The sequence below is a fragment of the Pseudochaenichthys georgianus genome, chromosome 12 (assembly GCF_902827115.2).
Source record: "Pseudochaenichthys georgianus chromosome 12, fPseGeo1.2, whole genome shotgun sequence".
Lineage (NCBI taxonomy): Eukaryota > Metazoa > Chordata > Actinopteri > Perciformes > Channichthyidae > Pseudochaenichthys > Pseudochaenichthys georgianus.
This window is the reverse complement of record NC_047514.1, coordinates 5075775-5096165: the sequence shown is the minus strand read 5'-3', so window position 1 is coordinate 5096165 and position 20391 is coordinate 5075775. Positions and strand designations below refer to the sequence as shown.

General features: G+C 42.1%; 1 protein-coding gene across 4 annotated transcripts in view; it reads left to right on the top strand.

Moving 5' to 3' along the window:
- Nucleotides 1-396: 396 nt before the first annotated feature.
- The window catches only part of grin1a (glutamate receptor, ionotropic, N-methyl D-aspartate 1a), a 35753-nt gene continuing 15758 nt past the window's right edge, over nucleotides 397-20391 (top strand). Inside the window, exons 1-13 of one of the 4 annotated variants that reach the window (XM_071204951.1) lie at nucleotides 397-1232; nucleotides 3331-3465; nucleotides 6350-6526; nucleotides 11534-11596; nucleotides 12359-12456; nucleotides 13765-13886; nucleotides 14846-15020; nucleotides 15763-15907; nucleotides 17588-17674; nucleotides 18119-18254; nucleotides 18571-18698; nucleotides 19867-20031; nucleotides 20247-20365. In XM_071204951.1, the coding sequence (XP_071061052.1) occupies nucleotides 984-1232; nucleotides 3331-3465; nucleotides 6350-6526; nucleotides 11534-11596; nucleotides 12359-12456; nucleotides 13765-13886; nucleotides 14846-15020; nucleotides 15763-15907; nucleotides 17588-17674; nucleotides 18119-18254; nucleotides 18571-18698; nucleotides 19867-20031; nucleotides 20247-20365 (1799 nt within the window). In that variant the 5' untranslated portion in view covers nucleotides 397-983. The remainder of the gene's footprint in view (nucleotides 1233-3330; nucleotides 3466-6349; nucleotides 6527-11533; nucleotides 11597-12358; nucleotides 12457-13764; nucleotides 13887-14845; nucleotides 15021-15762; nucleotides 15908-17587; nucleotides 17675-18118; nucleotides 18255-18570; nucleotides 18699-19866; nucleotides 20032-20246; nucleotides 20366-20391) is intronic. The other 3 variants (XM_034095673.2, XM_071204952.1, XM_034095674.2) reach the window with 3 other exon arrangements.

Below are 20391 nucleotides of genomic sequence, written 5' to 3'. Positions count from 1 at the left end.
AGCTGTCCCTGACATGCTGCGTATGAGCCTTCCGGGAACGAGTGCATGCGGTCCACTTTACGCAGAGAGAGCTACGCGACAAATCCGACTCTGCTTCCAGTTTGGATGAACAAATAACTAATAAAAGCCCTGCTTACATCTAACCTGAAACCTGCTAGATTGGTATTAACACCCCTCCCTCCTCCCTACATCTGCTCTAGTGTGATCCGGTTATCAAGTCTTTAAAAATCAGCCGCATTAACAAAGCCCACAAATGAATGAGTTAATTTAGCAGGCAATCCACGCCCTGCAGACATGAAACATTATTATCACCTCCCATGTCTTGTTATGACTAGCTTCGTGGTCAAGTGGTTTTTATAGCTACAAGTAGCCTATGTTCATTTATTTTTCTTACGATCAGCTTCTACTCCCGCATCATCATCATCATCATCGTCATCATCATCTTCAGCAGCAACAGCAGCAGTAGCACGCCAACGCGCAAAAACCAGGAGTGCTGGAGATACGACGGGAGCGCGCAGTATAGCACCAAGGACAGCAGCCTGCTCAGTTCGGAGCGAGCAGCCAGCGACGCATCGCGCTGATCAGTCCGCACACAGCGCACCGGAGAGACTCACGCCCCGGAGGAGAAGCCGCGTGGAGGATGATTGAAACATTTCTGCAAAAAAAAAAAAACGATTCTGCAGAGGAGAGCACACAAAAAAGAAAGATGGACAATGCGGTTTGGATGTCCACAGTTGACAGGCTGCTCTTAAAATGAGCATGCACATTCCTCCGCATTGCACATAAATCCATCTTTTATTTTTGTTGTCTTCTCCTACTCTTCTGGCCCTCCCCCACCCCACCCCTCGCTCTCACCGCCCACCTGGATCGTGCATTGAACGGGGTGAGCCGTGCCTCCGTCCAGAAGCTGGTGGAGCCGACCCGCCACCGGGGAGAAAAGCGACCGGGCTGCGCTGAAAGGCTATTCGCTGGTGGTCCACACGATGCGTCTGTTTCTGTTGGCGGTGCTCTTCTGGTGCTCCTGCGCGCGGGCCGGCTGTGAGCCGAAGATCGTGAACATCGGGGCCGTGCTGAGCCAGAAGAGATACGAGCAGGTCTTCAAAGATGCCGTGACCCAGGCCAACCAGGTTTATGGAAGAGATAAATTCAAGCTGACTGCCATCTCCGTCACGCACAAGCCCAACGCCATCCAGATGGCTCTGTCCGTGTGCGAGGACCTCATCTCCAGTCAGGTACTCTCACTGCCACCTCTGCACGCATGGGTGCTTAGGCAAATCATCTCTGAGTCATAGGTTACATATGATCCATGCACACCTCCACACAACTGCAAATCTGGTTATTTGTTTATTGTTTTGGAAGAACCAAACCTTGAAGAAAGTTGCTATTGTTTATTCAAGTAAGGGCTACTCCAACAAAAAAAGATTGTTTGTCATAATCAGTTTAGAGCTCTGAACCAGCTTTCTATTCATCCTTAAAGTAGCAGACTAGATGTCCATTCAGCATCAGCGCAAAAATCATCCATATTACCACAGGCCTGTCATTTATCCAATTTGGCACTCATACGCACACATGAGTCCTCTTTGTGTTTAGTGCTACAGTGAAGTCTCCACACAGACATCCAGAAATAGGCTTTGGGTGCGGGGCATATCTCGGATGAGAGGGCAAGTGTATGTTTCCCGCACACACAGCTGCAGATCTACTGAACTGCAAAGGAACCGAGTGAAAATGTGCAGTACGTCATATTACAATGAACCACTCCACTATGTGCTCCATAGCATCGCTCTTGCAGGGGGAGGCTGACACTTTCTATACGTTTGTCTCCAGCTGTATGATATGAACAAATGTTCTTTTATTCTTGGACTATGTGATTCCCGTTTAAAAAAGTACACCCAAGCAGCAAAGAGTCATACTTTGTGTGCTGCAGATCTAACAAACAACTCATCATAATGTATGAGTGATGTTCAACATGGCTCTTAAAAAGCGCCTGCGTTATGTCACAGCACGTTGGGGCATCAAGTCCCACTCGCTCTCGCTCTTGTTTCTCCCACACACATAATGAGGCTTAACAACAAGAAAAAAAACACCCACAGCTTCAGTGCTGCTTTCATGTCCTTGTGCTTCTCCACTCAGTGTAATGCCTCTAATTGATACAGGCTTGTGGAATAATACTGTCCCACTTAGTCTCCAAACTATAAGCACACGTAAGGCTGAACAAATTGCACCAACGATGCTTCAGTTGTGCAACACGCCTCTCTTGTAATCTACAGTAGTCACAATAATAAGACAGAAGGTCAATGGAAGGTTTCATCATAAGAGCTTTTGGCTTGTGGGCGCTTGCAGTTACTGAGAAGGGAAGTCTGTGGCAGATGGAGGAGTAGATGCCTGCGAGCAGTCTTTGGAAGACAGACCTCATTTTTGACCCAACCATACGGGCTGCTCATATCCAGAAATCCATGCCTGCGCACAAACAAGCCAACTTTATTCCTCTTTCTTCCATCTCCGAAGCATTTCTCAAGGTTGAGCTCTCAGACCTTATTTATTTGCTCCTCTACAATTTATTCAAATTTTATTTTTAACCTATAACTCTACGGAGAAGCAGTCGCACCTACTAAATTAAAGATGACGATATTGTATTCAAAGTGCGCACCACACATGTAATCAAACTTGAAGTAGAAGGACAGATGTTTTTTGCCAAAACTGGATTACAGACCATGCAAGGCGGACAGATGCTGAGTGGCCCCGGATGCCCCACATTCAGCACGGCAATCAGTGTGTGATATTTTGACTAAATAATTAAAGTGACTCTATGTACTTAATCTCGAGGCACTGCCTTAACAAATTCATTTCTTACACATGTGTATTTCTTGAAATATTTGATATTCATTCCACTTCTAACCAAATTAAAATTCAGTGGCTCAGAAAGGAACTTTTAATAAGGTTATTATTATACAGTCATGCTCCAAGTGTGCATAGCAAATACTGTCAGGTTAATCAAACACATGGCTTCTTGTGTGCATTGTGTTGGTACAGCCTCCAACAAAAAGGGTCATGAATTTAGCGTGGATTCTTTACAGTGGTTTCATGCCGGGAATGTTAATTTACCAAGAAGAGACATGTTGTACTTCCCATATGTGTGTTCTTGTACAGGTTGTGTTTGAAGAATCTTTAAATATGATAAGATGTTCATGTTATTGTCGGCAAACATGGGAAACCATAAAAGCAAGAGAAAAAAGAAAGAAAAGTCTGAATCGGATTCCTTTTATTTCGAGTAAGAGTAGTGGTGCTACCATTTGCTCTAAATAACAGTGTTCTTCTTCTGTGCCTCTGCAGGTCTACGCTATCCTGGTGAGTCACCCTCCCCAGTCCAATGACCACCTCACTCCAACGCCTGTCTCCTACACTGCGGGCTTCTACCGCATCCCCGTGGTGGGGCTCACCACCCGCATGTCCATCTACTCCGACAAGGTGAGTGATGGATGAGATCTGAAGGGAGATAGAGGGAGAGGAAAACAGACGGGGAGTGAACGCAGAGTGAGCGAGTGAGGAGCTCCCGTGGGGCAGCTTCAAAAGCCTTCTAGATTAAACGTCCCATCACTGTCCATTAGGGGAGCTGTGATTAAATGGATTTCCTGCTGAAAATTGAACAAGCGCCATTAATAATGTGCTTCACCTGAGTTATGTTTTTATGGAGCACATGCCACTGAAATGAAACAGTGTTATGAGTTATGAGAAAGACGTCGAGGACTTTAATAACTCAATTTAATTTGATTGACATCTCTGCTACTCTTGTAGGTTAAATGATATCAAAGGCATTAAATTCAGTTTTTTATTTTACTGTCTTTAATATTGATGCATAGTATCCCTTTTTCTAGAAAAAAAAAAAAGCAGCCGCAGGAATTTAAACTTCCAACGTATTGTATGTCTCTGTTTTGTTAGTGTACAGTAATTAAAGTACACCACATTCCCAACATTATGTGGACACCCATATGTCAGCCATAGCATTAGTTAGGTCCAACCTGATAAGACTCTTAGTCTGCGTGTTAAGTCTTCCACCAAGTGATGGACATGGTTTGACGACATGACATGATATGACGTTACAATGCTATGGTTGAGGTTTGGTAAGGCCTAGGCACAAAATGACTTGGTTATGACTGGTATAAGTGGATTCAAACCAAATTCAGTTCCCCTTTACCAAGTCTGCATCTTATTGGTCGTAGCAACTCCAAATAAAGACTGGCGTGTTCAGGACTAGGGTTGGCGTTTAGGGTTATCAGGTTTGGATTTAAATGACGGTTTCTCGAATGTTAGGGAATGACTAATGGTCATGGTATGAAGAGACAAACTTTGACCAAAAGACGAACAATAAGACTCCCATGCATGTAGTTGAGTCTGATATCTTAAAGGCCCAACCATTCGCCCTTATCCTTTTGCTCTATAGTCTTTATTTTTCTTGGTCCTGACAAGATGGTAGGATGGATTTGAGAAACTCTTGGGCGATGGTTTGGGTCAGGCATTGACCTTAGATGTTTACCATTAGAAAAGGGTCCTCTTTCTGTGAGTCTTTTTTACCATCTAGACCAGGGGTGTCAAACTCAAGGCTCGGGGGCCAAATCCGGCCCGCGACTTCATTTAATGTGGCCCTGCAAGAGCTTGCAAAGAATATAATACGTTTATTATACGGTTACATGCCACTTTACAGAAGCAGGTTGCCCATAAACTACCTGTCCCACAATGCATCTCGTTTTGTGACATGCGCACTGAAGAGACTTGCAATTATTTGCCCTGGACTTCTGCTTTCAAACGTAGTTAGTTATTACCCTATCCGATAATAATCCAATTCAGAGGCAATAATGTAATATAATGCATTATTTTTAGGGCTGTCAATTTAACGCGTTAATAACGCGTTAACGCAAAAACAAATTAACGCCACTAATTATTTTAACGCGATTAACGCATGTGTATTTTTTTTCCTCGGCCGCCCCGTAGTTTCAGAGCGCATCGAGTTTAAACCATCTACAAGCTGATGCTGACAGCCCCGCTCCTGCTGCCCGCTTGAGGCAGACCACACTTCCACGCTCACCGGCAGGCACCGACTGGCCATCGGGAGGACCGGGAGGGTGTGTGTATGTGTGGCCCGAGTCAGCGAGAGAGAGACCTTACGTGCATTGTTGTTGTTAGCATCTGGTGCTAGCTAGCTGCGCTAACGGATATAAGGAGCTGTTTCAATGAAAACAGAGGAGCGACATTTCGCCACAACTGCGCCGAGCACTTGACTTTATGCAGGAAGCCAGACAGTGGGACATTGGACGAACAGTCAGCACACTCAGCTCGGATAGTGCGCAACATGATTGCAGCGTCCAGGCAGCTCCCGTTCGAGCATATGCCTTGAGCTGCACATAGCTCCAACGATCCACACGCACGCACGCACGCGCGCACACACACACACACACACACACACACACACACACACACACACACACACACACACACACACACACACACACACACACACACACACACACACACACACACACACACACACACACACACACACACACACACACACACACACACACACACACACACACACACACACACACACACACACACACACACACACACACACACACACACACACACGTCACACACACACACACACACACACACACACACACACACACACACACACACACACACACACACACACACTTTGTATTGTATGAGAGAGGTTCCAGGTTGAATTGAGGCGAATATTTGTAATGTTCAGAGGTTGTTGTGTTTAATATTCATTAGAATATTTGTCATTGTTCAAATGATAATAAACATTAGCATAAAGCATATTTGTCGATTAATTTGCGATTAATCGCGATTAACTATTTTAATCGACTGACAGCCCTAATTATTTTATATATTTATGTATATTTATATAGTTACAACCATAATGCTAATGAGTGAGTGCAACCATAATGCTAATGTGGCCCGCGATGAAATTGAGTTTGACACCCCTGATCTAGACAGAACCGTGCCTCTATAAAAACATCACCAACTTATTTTTCTCCAAATGGACATGAGTCGTTTTCATGTTGTAACAGGAACGGGCCTTCTTAAACTGCTGGTCCAATTTGTGTTATATATATTAATGTTGTAGCATTATGATTACTAGATTGGAACACCACGGTCCTGGCTCAAATGTCCCACTAAATAAATTCATGCATATAAATGACCTTTTTAAAAGAGCAGGAGGACACCCATGAGTCAACTTCTTTTGGCATGTTCTTAACGATGAGTCATGCGTTAAAAGCTGTTGTGTAAAACTCCACAATGTTAATCTCCCCTCCCTGCTCCACAGAGTATCCACCTGTCCTTTCTGCGGACAGTCCCTCCTTACTCCCACCAGGCGCACGTGTGGTTCGACTTGATGCGAGAGTTCAACTGGAACCACATCATCCTGATAGTGAGCGATGACCACGAGGGGCGCGCTGCTCAAAAGAGGCTGGAGACCCTGCTGGAGGAGAGAGAAACAAAGGTGAGATGCTCCGGCTCCCAGGCTCCCTGAGAGTGTGTGGGCGCGCGAGTGTTTAAGGTTTTTAAACCTCAAGAGGTCTTCTATGTAACTGTTTTCCTTTCTGTTATGTGGCCATATCTCTTTCTCACCATTGTGTAAACATTGGCTAACATTCCTAGAGACATCAACAGCGTCTAATGTGGTCTAATCTGACAAAAGTTTGTACGTTTATTTGCTCATCTTCACGTTGCTTTTCGTCATAGTCCAAATTATGCTGTGTCTATCCACATTTGGAAGCCAAATAGTGGACTTTAACGTGGGGCCTTGCAAACCATCACAGACTGAAGTGTGTAATCGGGGGCCGTGGCGGAAGTCAGGTGTTTCCTCTCGGAGCGTGATGAATGGCCGGCTTCATTATTGTACACAGAGGCTTTTTGTTTATTGCACCCTGTTAGCTCGTGTTCACATGATACGGGGGATTGTTCTCGCCTTTTCAGATAGCGCTGATGCATCCATTTTAAGTGTATCTCAGAGCTGTGTATGTGGGTCACTGAAATACTGATCATCGTCTTTGAGCCAAAACAGACTTGAGACCGCGATGATGTGTGCCCTTTAGGAACATAGAACGATAGCGAAAGAAGGGAAAAAACATATGTCATCTATTTCATCCTTTTAATAAGACGAAAGTACCGTGGGACGTTTTTTTTCCTCTTTTCACTCTCTGATGCCTGTCCCTCTCTGGGGCACATTGCTGTAATTGTGTGTTCAGAATGAAATGAGTCCTGATTCTGAGATTTAATTAAATCAGAAGCTGAAGAGACGCTGGAAATGACACCCGGGGTTATTCACAGAAGCAACCACAGCCAAAGCGACAGCTACTTAAATGAAGTGATTGATAGATTCACCAATAGGAAAAGGTTTCAAATGTTAAGTTGGCGTGTACAACCAAATCCCAGATGATACTCACATCCTGCACTATTGAGATTCAATCTGTGTACTAAAAGCCCTTGACGACAATCCAGGAAGTTCCTTTGATTGCTTTTGATGAGTTTGGATCTCAAAATGAACCCATCTGTACGTCCCATTCAAACTCATATTACTTCGGGAACTCTCTCTACTACTTGTATTCAATTAGACATCTATTTAGTCATTACTGCAGGACCAGCTCAAGCTCATTTGGCTCCATAAGAAGGATTTATTGTAAGAATTTCTGCCAAAAGTGTGCAGCTATAATTACACTAAAAGCCTGGTCAAACTCAGAGGGCTATTATATTTTGTTGTGCTATAAAGCAATCCCATATAAATATCTCATACTGATCCTATTGTCCTGCTTTCAAAGCCTAATGATTCCTATTCCTTTGTATTTGATATTATATCTTATTCCATAGATCTCCATTTACAACATAACAGGAAGTCAAACTGTGTTCCTTAATTACAGAGAGCACACACTGTATTCATATAGAGTTGAACCCACATGGAATGTGCTGCTGCCGTTAAATTCACACGAGAGCACCAAACGTGTATTAATCCGCAGCTGAAAATAGTCCTCAATAAATGTCAATTTCCTCCTATTTTAAGTGGTATTTGTTAAAAACTACAAAGCCCAGCTAGGAAAGGAATGAGCTTTTTTATTTAAAATAAACTATACAGTATATGTTTGACAAGTTTTAAAAGATTAGCCTCTTAAATAAGAACCCATTTTAGCTAGTGCCAAACTCTGAATTTGAAAAGTCTGGATAGAAGAATAAAAAATAACGTTTTCTTTGGTCTTTATATGGGATAAGTTCACAGTAAGAAAATACAAATATCTGTCTAAGTGTCATGCTATTAGAAATAAATATACAGTTATATTTATATCGTTAGAAAAACGAATATAACAACCTTGAACCTAAATCTTATAAAATAATATAGTAGGCCTATAGACCTTGAGGTTATGAAAGGCGCTATATAAATTCAAGTTATTATTATTATTATTATTATAGTACCTGTAGATATCAAAACTGACAAGAAAACAAGCAGAGGAACCAAACATTTCGGACAATTTCGGACACATCCCTGCGTAGCTACGTAGCTATTTTTTCGGCTTAGCTCTGACATGCCATGTCACCACATGAGCTGGATAATGAAACCTGTACTAGCTCTTTCCTTGGACGTGTGTTTGTAAGACAATAAGCTAAACAGCTGAACTGTAAATGCATCGACAGCTTTGATGGTTTTTGGTGACGGATGTTAGTTAGGATGTGGCAGACGTCAGTGTTTTCACATTATGCTTTAATGAGAAGTGGTGTTCTCTCTAATCACCTTGTTGTGCTGCATAAAGTTGTTCAATTGAAGCGTTATTTTTATCCTTGTGGCAAGTCGTTAGTGAGGTCACAGCGTCACGGGGGGATCGCAGTCACAACCAGCACAGGCTCTGGACACAGGAGAGTTTAGAGTGCAAACATGACCAACAGAAGATGAAATATTAAAGCCTGTGAGGATACTAAAATAGAGCGCCAGCAACACTCTTGGGTAAAGAGAAAAGGACAAAGTGTTTTATTTGTGTCCGCAGTGCTGCTGGATGGTACTTGTGGAAAGGAGATAAAATGCTGAAGATTAATAAAAAAGCATGTTTTATGATCAAATTGTTTTACTCGGTAATTACATGTTAAAGTCTCATGATTGCTTTTCTGTTATCATCTTTGAGGTTTTAACAATTACCTGTTTATTTTTGAGTTCTTCCTGGATGGCGTTTGATGTGTCAGCTTGTCTGCTTTAGTCACCTTTGTGAAGAGGGCGCACTGGGGTGTGAGCTGTGGAGCCAGGCTGCTGCATAAGAACCCCACGAAGCAGAAAGATTATGTGTTTTCCTGCAAAATGGCTGCCAGTCTCAGGCAGGACCCCAGTGTCTCCTCCGTCAGAACGGTGACTGGAATCCAAAATGATGACAACTATGGAGACAGAATATAGTCCGACCTGAGTGTCAGAACTTTGTGTGCTGTGACTAGATACCATACATACTAATTGCTCACAGTATGTACTATAACATCTTGACTTTATAGTATAATACAGTATATTATCTACCTGATGGGAACAATATAGTATATTGGATGTCAACATAATAGGGGTGTCACTCAGCAGGGGCCCACGTTACGATATTATGACGATACTTAGTGACGATGTTTTGATTTTCCCCCATCCCTACTTCTTAATTCCAACAGGAGATTATATAGCATGTGTATTGACCTCCATCAAACTCATCGTCACTGCCAATTACATTTGACCAGGGAGAAGACCTGAGACCAAAAACCTAATTTATTTTTAATTATTTTCAATGAATTCACTAATATACATTTTTGTTGAGAATCATTAGCTTGTGTGTGCGTCTTCAGCTAGGATCTACTGTAGGATGTGTTACACGGATGGTAAAAATGTTGTCACCTACAGAGATAATTGTATAGAAGAGCCTATTGATAGTTTACATATACCGTTAAAGCATTAATGAGCTAGTCATTCTTAGATACTAGATACTTCTCTTGGTGTAGAGCAGTGCTTCTCAAAGTGTGGTCCGCGGACCACTGGTGGTCCGTGAGCGCCCCCTAGTGGTCCGTGAGTATATTGGTAACATTTCACATTTGAAATAAATAAATACATTTGAGTTTTCCGCACTCTCGCGGGAATATCTCCGCAATGGAGCGATGTTAAGTTTCACTTTTGATTGCATGATATAGCCAAGGCCGGATTAGTACCTCCAGGGGCCCCTGGGCAATGAGCGCTCATGGGCCCCCCCCCAACCCACGTACCAACAAGTAACACCACGCCTACCCAATCCTACCAACATGACCAATATTTAGATTTTCAGTCAATCTGGCATGTCAAATCGCACACCTATTTGTCAAAAGCAGGGTCCTGAGAGACACAGGGAACTTCCGATGAACTCGAACCTTCACCCTGCTCTGTGACGTCCTCGTCAGGCTCGTCTTCATCTTTTTCCTCCTCTTCTACCCGCTGCTGCGTTAGCATGCTAGGTTCAAGGCTAACATTGCTCGCTAGCTCAACAACATCCTCCATGACCGCCGCCACTGTTCCTTGTGGTTGTTGCTGGACTATTTCGTCACTTTTTGCTTTTTTGAAAAAGCAATTTATTGTTGGCAAATGTTTTAATGCAGCCGCCACTCTCTCTTCTTTTTCTTTCTTTTCGCAGCCCCGCTGGGCGTTTGGCTACCGGCACCATCCATGATTTCTGCTCACGTGACAAAATGTGACATGAGTGAGGGTGGGGCTGTGAGTCGGCTATACACCGCCACCGCGTAGTAATAAAGTTGAGCGCATACATAGTGAGACCTACAGTACAGAGACGGTTTAGAAAATATATTAATTTGACCCTATAGAAAAGCTGTGTTATTTATAGCGAAGAGTGAGTGTAATTTAAAACAATCTATGATGAGTGAGGTTGTGCCCACTGCCCGAAAAAAAAAAAAAATAATAAAAAAAAATATACTTTTTAAAAAATTTTTTTAAATCTTGTCACTGAGGGCCCTCTTTGCTCAAGGGCCCCTGGGCACTTGCCCAGGTTGCCCATATGGTTAATCCGGCCTTGGATATAGCCCAGCGCAACAACTTCATCACACACGTTGCCACTTGTTTGTACCCTTTTCAGGCGATTTGTAATCTGTTCTAGAAAAATGATGTGTTTTTGGATATTTATGGAGTTAGGTGGTCCACGAGTGTTTTTTTATTGGTTAAGTGGTCCTTGGTGTGAAAATGTTTGAGAAACACTGGTGTAGAGAATCCTATGGCCTGTGTTGACCACCAACGTTTGTGTGTACGAAGTTCTATGTTAATGCTGTTTTGTGTATTGACTGTTGTTTGAACCAGAGCATTTCCATCCAGCGGTCGTCTCTGATGTTTTGCAAGCCCCACCGTTAAAGCTCCTAATTTGAAGCAGAAAAGTGGAGATTTGTTGGAATGCTTTACTGCCCTCCATTTTCAACTGTTTATAATATTTTTCTGTGTCTGCATATTTTCTCTGTGCACATTACTCATCAGAATAAAAAAAGGAACTATGAAAACCTCGACCAACTGTCCTATGACAACAAGCGAGGACCTAAGGTATATTTGCATGGTCAATGCACGCCGCCCACCAACTTTCCAAACGTAGCAACTAGAAACCAGCCCAATCCAGTCACCAGCCGACCCAGAAATGTTCCTCTCTTGGTAGCACGTGTTTTCTTTAATTTTTTACTTTGAGACATTTCCCTATGATTTAAATGAAGAATGATTTTGTTATGAAAAATCTATAATTTTCGGTCATTAAAGAAAAATAAAAAGAGTCAGTGAACTGCGCCCCGCTTTTATCATTTTCATTTTCTCCTTCAATAAAGGAATGCATGAACTCAGAACACACATACTCACACACAAAAAGAGTTTGCAAGTCAATTCCTTTGTGGAGAACCGGTAGTGTGGGACAAAACCGTTTCCCAGATGCTACTTCCTCCTGTTCTGTAGCACTTCCCTAGTTTTCAGCAATTTTTTTGTTGAGGGAAAACGTCCCCCTCACCCCCCCCCCCTTCACCCGTTTTTAGTTAATGGTTGCATTGACCTTCTTCTTCCCCCTACCTAACACATGCACGTCCTTCTTTGGAGCCTTGATAACCCTCAGTTTGCATGCAGACAAATGCAAAAGTTTTTTTTCCCTCCAAGCTTTTTTTTTTTGTAGTTGAGCCGGTTCCCCTGGATCGCTTTCCTTTTTATATCTGTCTCCCGTTTTCAATCAAAATCGGCCAAGCTCGAAAGCAAACAGGTAAAGAGGCAGCATGGTGTCTAAGGTAGGGGAAAGTAGCTGGCTTGACCTTTCTTATGCCCCGATCACAGGCAGAGAAAGTCCTCCAGTTCAGCCAGGACACTAACTTAACTGCCCTGCTGCTGGAGGCCAAAGAGCTGGAGGCCCGCGTCATCATCCTGTCCGCCAGGTGAGCTTTGTCCCAAACTACGCATACGTTCCTCCCAACGGAGCATTGGGGAAGGTAGCATAGGTACCTCACACCTGATTAAAACAATATATAACATTCAAGAAAAAATAATTGGGTAAAACAAATGCAAGCTGGATCATTTAAAGTGAATGTCTTAAAAAGTATGTTAGTTTTAACATAAGATATAGAACAAATTGTTGGAGCCGAGGATATTTTAGTATTTGTGCTTGATAATTTACATAAACCACCAATTATTTTGTTAAAACACGAATCATTCTAATGTTTACATTTTCTTAAATAGAAATTCAAGGTCTTAAAGGTGGGGTAGGTACGTTTGAGAAACCGGCTCGAGATCGCTAGAATTTGAAAATACACAACCGGAGAAAATCTGCCACTTCCTTATAGAGCCCCTCCTCCAACACACACGAACGCGCACATGACCAATGAGGGCACGAGATAAGTTTGTGCCCCGATGGAAGGCTGACAGGCAGGTAGGCCATCCAATCGGTTGTACTTTTTACAGTATTACGGCTTCTACAGATGACATTTTTTTATGGATTTTTTGTCAAAGCACTTCAGATATTCATTGCTATCGGGATGTTAAGAGCATTCCATGGAATATAACAAAAAGTGTATCTCGAGCCGGTTTCTGAAACTTACCTACCTATAAATGTTCATTATCATCATATGATCTTCTTTCATAAAAAAGGCGTTTGTTACATACCTTAAATCCAGTAAAATTAAATAAATCCACGTGGTGAGTTTTGAAACACGAACAGTGGTCTTCTTGTATGACCAATCAATCAACCTGACATCCAACCTCCTTCGTCCCTCTTTTATAGGTCACCTGACTTCCTGTTTTGCTCATGTCGTTATTAATATGAACCCTAGAGCTTGCACCTAAACATTTTTAATCTTCCCGTGGTGATCCATCATATCAGTGGACGATAACTGCCTACTGAGCAAACTAAGAGGTAGAGTAGAGACCTAAAGCCTTAGATTTATGTTCCCGATAAAAACAGATTTAATCGTCTGATAAAATTGGAAGCAGGTGAACGCTCCTGGTTCAATTCCAGCAGAGAAGACTAATGTCCCACTATCTCTCCTATCATTTCCTGTCAGCAATAAAGGAGTTAAAAAATACTAAACAAAAACAGAGCCCTCACCAAAAATGTCATGAAATGCAGCTATAATTGGTTGGACATGCATTAATCAACCCCCACATAGAAATGAACACAACATTTCCACTTTCATTCCACGTACTGTGATGTCAACCAAACAAAGAAACAATCTTTTGTCAAACTCCAGTGAGGAGGACGCTGCTGCAGTGTACAAGGCTGCCCGCTTCCTCAACATGACGGGCTCGGGGTACGTGTGGCTGGTGGGCGAGCGGGAGATGTCGGGTAAAGCCCTGAGCGAGGCGCCAGACGGTATGTTCATCCAGAGAGATCAGCGGGAATGCACCAGTTAACCCTGGACTCTTCTCAGAGGCCGATCATAACACATAAGGATTAGAGGGATTAACAATGGATGCTTTTCATGATTATCTGTATAACTGCCTGTTGTGTGTTAAACATTTAAATGTTTAAGCACTTTGTGTTTAAAGGTTTAAATGAGCCGTGTATCGACGGTGCACTTTTAGTTGCGGATAAGTCAGGTCATTGTGCTATTTGTGACATATTAATGCCCTGGTTTCTAACAAACTACAAAGTTTTTTCAACACATAACTGATATAATGGTAAGCTCAGCCTTTCTTGTCTCTACTCCCTGGATTTTTTTTCGTAACTCACAATATTTTATCACTTTGTGGTCACAAACGTCCAGCGTCTTCCCCCCCCGGGCACTCTTAACACAACCAACCCCTGCAGAGCGTTTGTTGTCCCGTCCATGTCCCGTCTCTTCCACCTCCACTGCAGCTTCTTCCGGGAGTCTGCAAGGCCTGCTTGCAATCAGAAAACTTAGCTGAAGTTGGATTGTTGTTGGATTACATTAAGTTCCTTTTGTTCTTTTTGCCCTTAACACAAATAATGCTTTGCCTGTGCTGAATCCCAAACCTTATTTGGTAGGGCGTTAATACAAAAATAAAGATCCAACTTCAAGGGACTCTTTACACATGCTGTGAAAAGGTCATCAGTGGCAACATCGTCAAATTGATCCATGTTTTCAGCTGCCTCGTTTCGTAAATGACAAGATGTTGACAGGTTTTTAGATTAACGGGCAACGAAGATGGATCATGCAGCTGATGACCTTTATTCAGGATGTCTAAACCGGCGGCCCTATAAGTTTTTACACTTTGTGCATTGCAAAAGGATCCAGAGAGGCCGTCTGTGCTCTGGTCAGTGATTATGTGTTGTTGTTGTTGTTGTTGTTGTTGTTGGCCTGGTCTCAGGTCTGATCGGCCTCCAGCTCATCAACGGGAAGAATGAGTCGGCGCATATCAATGATGCGGTGGCTGTGGTGGCTCAGTCCATCCAGGAGCTCTTTGAGAAGGAGAACATCACTGAACCCCCGAAAGGATGTGTGGGCAACACCAACATCTGGAAAACAGGGCCGCTCTTTAAACGGTAAGAATACAGCCGTGAGGAATTAGGTCATTTATTTTTCTTTACTGATGTAAAAGGCATGATCGTATTTCAAATGTATCGTTTGTTGTCGTTTGAGTTTTGATTTAATTTCTTGACATTTAATTGTATTTCAGAATTATTAAACCAGGACAATGTTTTTGGAAAAGTGGCAGAAAAAAAACATATATAACGTAAACTCAGATTTCGCCAGACGCATTAAATCCCGATGAAAAACTGCTGTTTTTAAAATGATAAAATATGTTTTCTCAGTTTCTGTTGAATTTCACGTCAATTACCTTAAAGCTGCAATTAACAATTCATTTCTGATAACAATTGAACAGATTTGGATTCTGAAGGAGTTTCTGTGGTGTTGTGTTGGGCACAAAGTGTTTCCAGATTTTTAGCAATTTTAACAGGAGAGTGTCAGGTCATCATGTTTTCCAGAATGAGCTAGAAACTCTATATTTGTCACTTCCTTGCAACAATTTATTAAATCTAGGCTGACGCACTTAGGTCAGTTTCTCAGAAGTTAAATAAATAAGGAAAATAGAGCAGCAGACATCATCGCTTATATCAACTCATCATATTCAGTCATTTTACCACATGCACTAGCCTGAGAGCCTTGTGCCGAACCAATCGCAATAAAATGGACTGCAGCGTAACTAATATGTGACACACTACACCGATGTATGGACACATGTGCTCATTCACACAGATAACCATTTTCATTTGCTCTCTCCAGGGTGCTGATGTCGTCTAAATACCCCGAGGGCCTCACAGGTCGCGTGGAGTTCAATGACGACGGGGACAGGAAGTACGCCCATTACAGCATCCTCAACTACCAGAAGACTCGACTCGTTCAAGTCGGCATTTACAACGGAACACAGGTGATGGACGGTGAAGCAAAGTTAGGTTTACCATTTAGTCGATGATTAAGGAAAAGCCTTTTCTAAGTTTATTCCCTAGTTTATTCTTATTGAGAATTAGGTCATATCTGGTCTTTTTTAACATTTGTTCTGGACATGCAGCTCCAGTTCTCTATCTTTAGTACACCACAGTTAATTTAGGACAAACATTGCAGTTCAGCCAGAGCCCACGCAAGATGCAGCAGTGTGTCGCAGTGGATTCGTGAAAGCTATTGCAAATATGACATGTTTTTTTTATTGCTACATGTTTGAAAACGACCGTACAAGTTAAACATACTACCCTTTCTAAAGTGTGTCTCAGCTGCCTGCTGGAAGATGTCAGTACCACCAACATTAGGGTGTGTAAAGTAATGACTGCAAACGTATGAAATGAAGTGGTTTTGTTGTCTTGAATCAAACCTCGATGGCGAGCAGGAGCTGCATGTTACTGAAAATGAAGCCTAACAATTGACTTCATGAGTCCTTAAGTAGGTATAGAATGTCGTTTTTATTGCCGAGCATTTCACAAAGCACAACCTCATTTTTCACACGAAGGTGTTACCTTGCAGGCAGCCGCTGTTTTCCATTTGTTTCAATATAAAAACCAAGGTGCCAACAAGCCCCCACAAGGCACATTTGTGATTTCTGATATTGGTGTACATAAATCAAAGGGCTTGACGACAACATTCAAGATTTGAGCGCCTTTTGGAAAGGAACAATGTAAGAAACAGCCATATTGCAAATATTAATCATGTTTGGAGTTTGACTTAACAACAAAAACAAATTAACTTTTAATCAGTGGAAGAACATAAATATCCTGTATGTGAATTTATTTAACCCTATAACTGTAATATGAGAAACAAAGGAACAAGTACACAATGTTCCCTGGATTGCATCACCTATCATGCAAGTTTAAACAAGCATTGAATGCCTTCAGAACAGGCGTGCATTAATAATGAAAGCGTGAAATATATTTGCATATTAAGACTCATCAACTGCGGTATCCCCATAGCAACTTGTTATTATATAAAAAGTGTGCTTCACTCCAATTTTTGTCAAAACACAATTCATTTGATTTAATTCGTTTTTGTTTTTGTTTAAATGAGTACTATTATTTTAGTTTTTTCTTGCAAGTCTATGACACTATAATCATAGAGAATATTCAGTGTCTTTCACATAGAATATCTGGGTTTAATCTGTGCTTTTTCTCCGAAATATTACCCAGCTTTTAATTTTTTTTTTTTTTTTTTTTAACTACATCGGCTATAATCTATTCTTGACCTCAGAAACAGAGAAGTAACTCCATGACAACTGAGCTGGCTCAATCTGCTGAGGAAGACAAGCTTGTTGACCTTGTCTTGAGATTAATCTGTCAAATGAAATGAAACTCATTTGTAGTCGATGTTGCATATCCAAACACAGCGAAAGCACGCACTGCGAGGATCAGCACTTCACTCTGCTGCTCATCGGGGTGATTAATATAAGTTCCTGAAACCCTCCGGTATAAGTCAGAGGTTTATGAAGTAAATAAAGAAGCCGCTGAGCTGCACTTATATAAATCTGACTCATTAGTGGTGCTCACCCCCCAGTGCTGGAGCCTCATCAGCACCACGCCTCTGTCAGCACTCACCGATGCTACTGTACTGTGTGTGGCATCCGCAGGTGGTAATGAACAATCAGCGGAAGATCATCTGGCCTGGAGGAGAGACGGAGAAACCACAGGGCTTCCAGATGTCCACTCGACTAAAGGTAGGGCGCCTTTGCTTTGCTGCTGAAATCTGACATTCTTGTCTACACAGATCCAGACCTGAGCTGATATACTCGTGTTGGACAGCTCGCCTGCACTTGTTTCTCCGAGGGGAGTGAAGAAATGCTGTGATATATTTGCCATGACTTCTGATCTCTTCAAATTTGTCTTAGGCGTCCAAAGAACCTCTCATCTGTATCCTTGTCTCTTATTTTTACATTCATCCGTCTGTGTGCGTCCATGTGTATCTGGGAGTTTGTACATGGGTATTTGTGTATCTGCTGGGGTTTTCCATGCATGTTTTTTCTCTCTCTCTCTCTCTCTCTCTCTCTCTCTCTCTCTCTCTCTCTCTCTCTCTCTCTCTCTCTCTCGCCAAAGTCCCTCAGGATCTGAACAGATCCATATCTGTCTATGTGATAAACAGCTTTCTGTCCCATCTGTTGTAGATAGTGACGATTCACCAGGAGCCATTTGTGTATGTGAAACCAACTCAACCGGATGGAACATGCCACGAGGAAATGACATTAAATGGAGTCTTAATAAAAAAGGTTATCTGCACTGGGCCCAATGAGACCATCCCAGGTAACCTATCAGGGACGTTTATATTATCTCTGTGCTTTTACTGCACCCGCCAAACACCCACTGGAGATGCATACATATATATGCAGTAGGTATCTATATATGTATGCATGTAGCTGAGTGTGCCATTCAGAATGTGTGTTTGTGGGGATGCTAGGACATGCTTGGTGTTTGTGTTTCTGGCAACAGTATGACTGTGTGTGGTCGTCAGCAGTGTCATACATTTCGTTCCGTCTTCGTTCGCCGCCTTTAGATTAACAAACGTACGTGTTGCCTTAAGAGTGATTGTAACTTTGAACTGTTGCTGGTTTTATTACAGGACGCCCAATTGTTCCCCAATGTTGTTACGGATTCTGTGTTGATCTGCTCATCAAGTTGGCTATGACCATGAACTTCACCTATGAGGTGCACCTGGTGGCTGATGGGAAATTTGGAACACAGGAGCGGGTTAGTTTTACCTTTCCAGCGCTCTTTGTTGTATGTTTGCATGAGGCACATATTGCACGCAAATCCTCACATTCAATACCTAACTTCTTTTTAATCTCCCTATTCTATTCCACTAACAGTAGTGATCTAACAACTATTCAGAGCTGAAGCAATAGGCGGTCATAAAACGGAGACCCCAGGTATCAAAAGTCCAGCAGGTCTACTGGTGTCAGCTTTAAACACTGAGCAGCCATCACCATGAGTGTTTTAGTCACTAGGATGTGTTTTAGTCACTAGGATGTGCAGATAGGTTTTCTTTGGCGAAATACTTCATCTTATGTATGCACAAATATTGACAGACATTTTCCCCTCAACAGTTTGCTAACTTATATTTGCAGTTATTAGCTAGCACATTATGTTTAGCTCACGTTTTTGAGCTAACGATAGCTTAGCTAACATTGGCTAACAATAGAAGGAATAAAGGTTGGATATTCTCTAGGTAAATTGAGGATTTGAGCCTCAACAGTTGACTAGCATCAACACGGAAGAATTATACATACACTATTTATTGGTTTGTTAAATCACAAATGTAGTCGATCTATGGGTTTGCCCATTGGTTAGGGCTTGTTCATTCAGGTAAGGTGTTGACAATAAGTCATGTTTTACAATATGCTTTGCTTCAATATTACCCCTGAATAAATATTGTTTTATAACTTATGTTAGAGAATCTTAATGTGGACGGGTTAGCAATAAAACGTAATAGTCCTCTACTTAAATCAATTTGCACAACGCCTTAAAAGGGCTATCATTCAAATGAAAATCAATTTGACAAACTTGAAAGGGGTCGCTCGTAGCGATGAACCTACAAAGAGTAATCACCTGAGTTTCCACTTATATTGAATCTAAACAGGCTTTCTGTGGAAGCATTCATCTTTAGCCCAGAGAAACCGTACGCATGAGCACAATACTCTACAATTCTCGTGTCCTTCAATGCATGATCTTATTGATTCCTGAAAATAAGCAAGCTCTGTTATGATCCCCAGAGCCAGTTTCGAAGTTTTGAAGCACGCCTTAAGAACTTCTATCCCCACTTGGCCTATCCTAAATCCTTAAAGTCTGCAAACATTCTGTGGTCTAGACGACAGCAGGATCTGATTCTCATTTTAACGCTTTCCTTTTGGGGCTTCAGGTGAACAACAGTAACAAGAAAGAGTGGAATGGCATGATGGGAGAGCTCCTGGGGGGCCTGGCTGACATGATTGTAGCCCCGCTGACTATTAACAACGAACGAGCCCAGTACATCGAATTCTCCAAGCCCTTTAAATATCAAGGTCTCACCATCCTTGTTAAAAAGGTAAGTGTCTTCATTTAGTCCATTTGATTAGGCCAAATGTATAGCTCTATTGTGAAAAGATTTGTATCCCTTGTGTATCTATCTACTGTCAACACTTGCAATGACCATGTTTCTTTGATTAAATGCCACCTTGAAGTTCACTGTGACAATAATATGCAAATGTAATTAAAGTTGTAGGTCCAATTTTTAATGACAATTGCCATGTGTGTTTTCAGGAAATACCTCGCAGTACACTGGACTCGTTCATGCAGCCGTTCCAAAGCACGCTGTGGCTGCTGGTGGGTCTTTCGGTGCATGTGGTGGCGGTGATGCTTTACCTACTAGACCGGTTCAGGTACAAGGGGGACATCTGTGTGTATG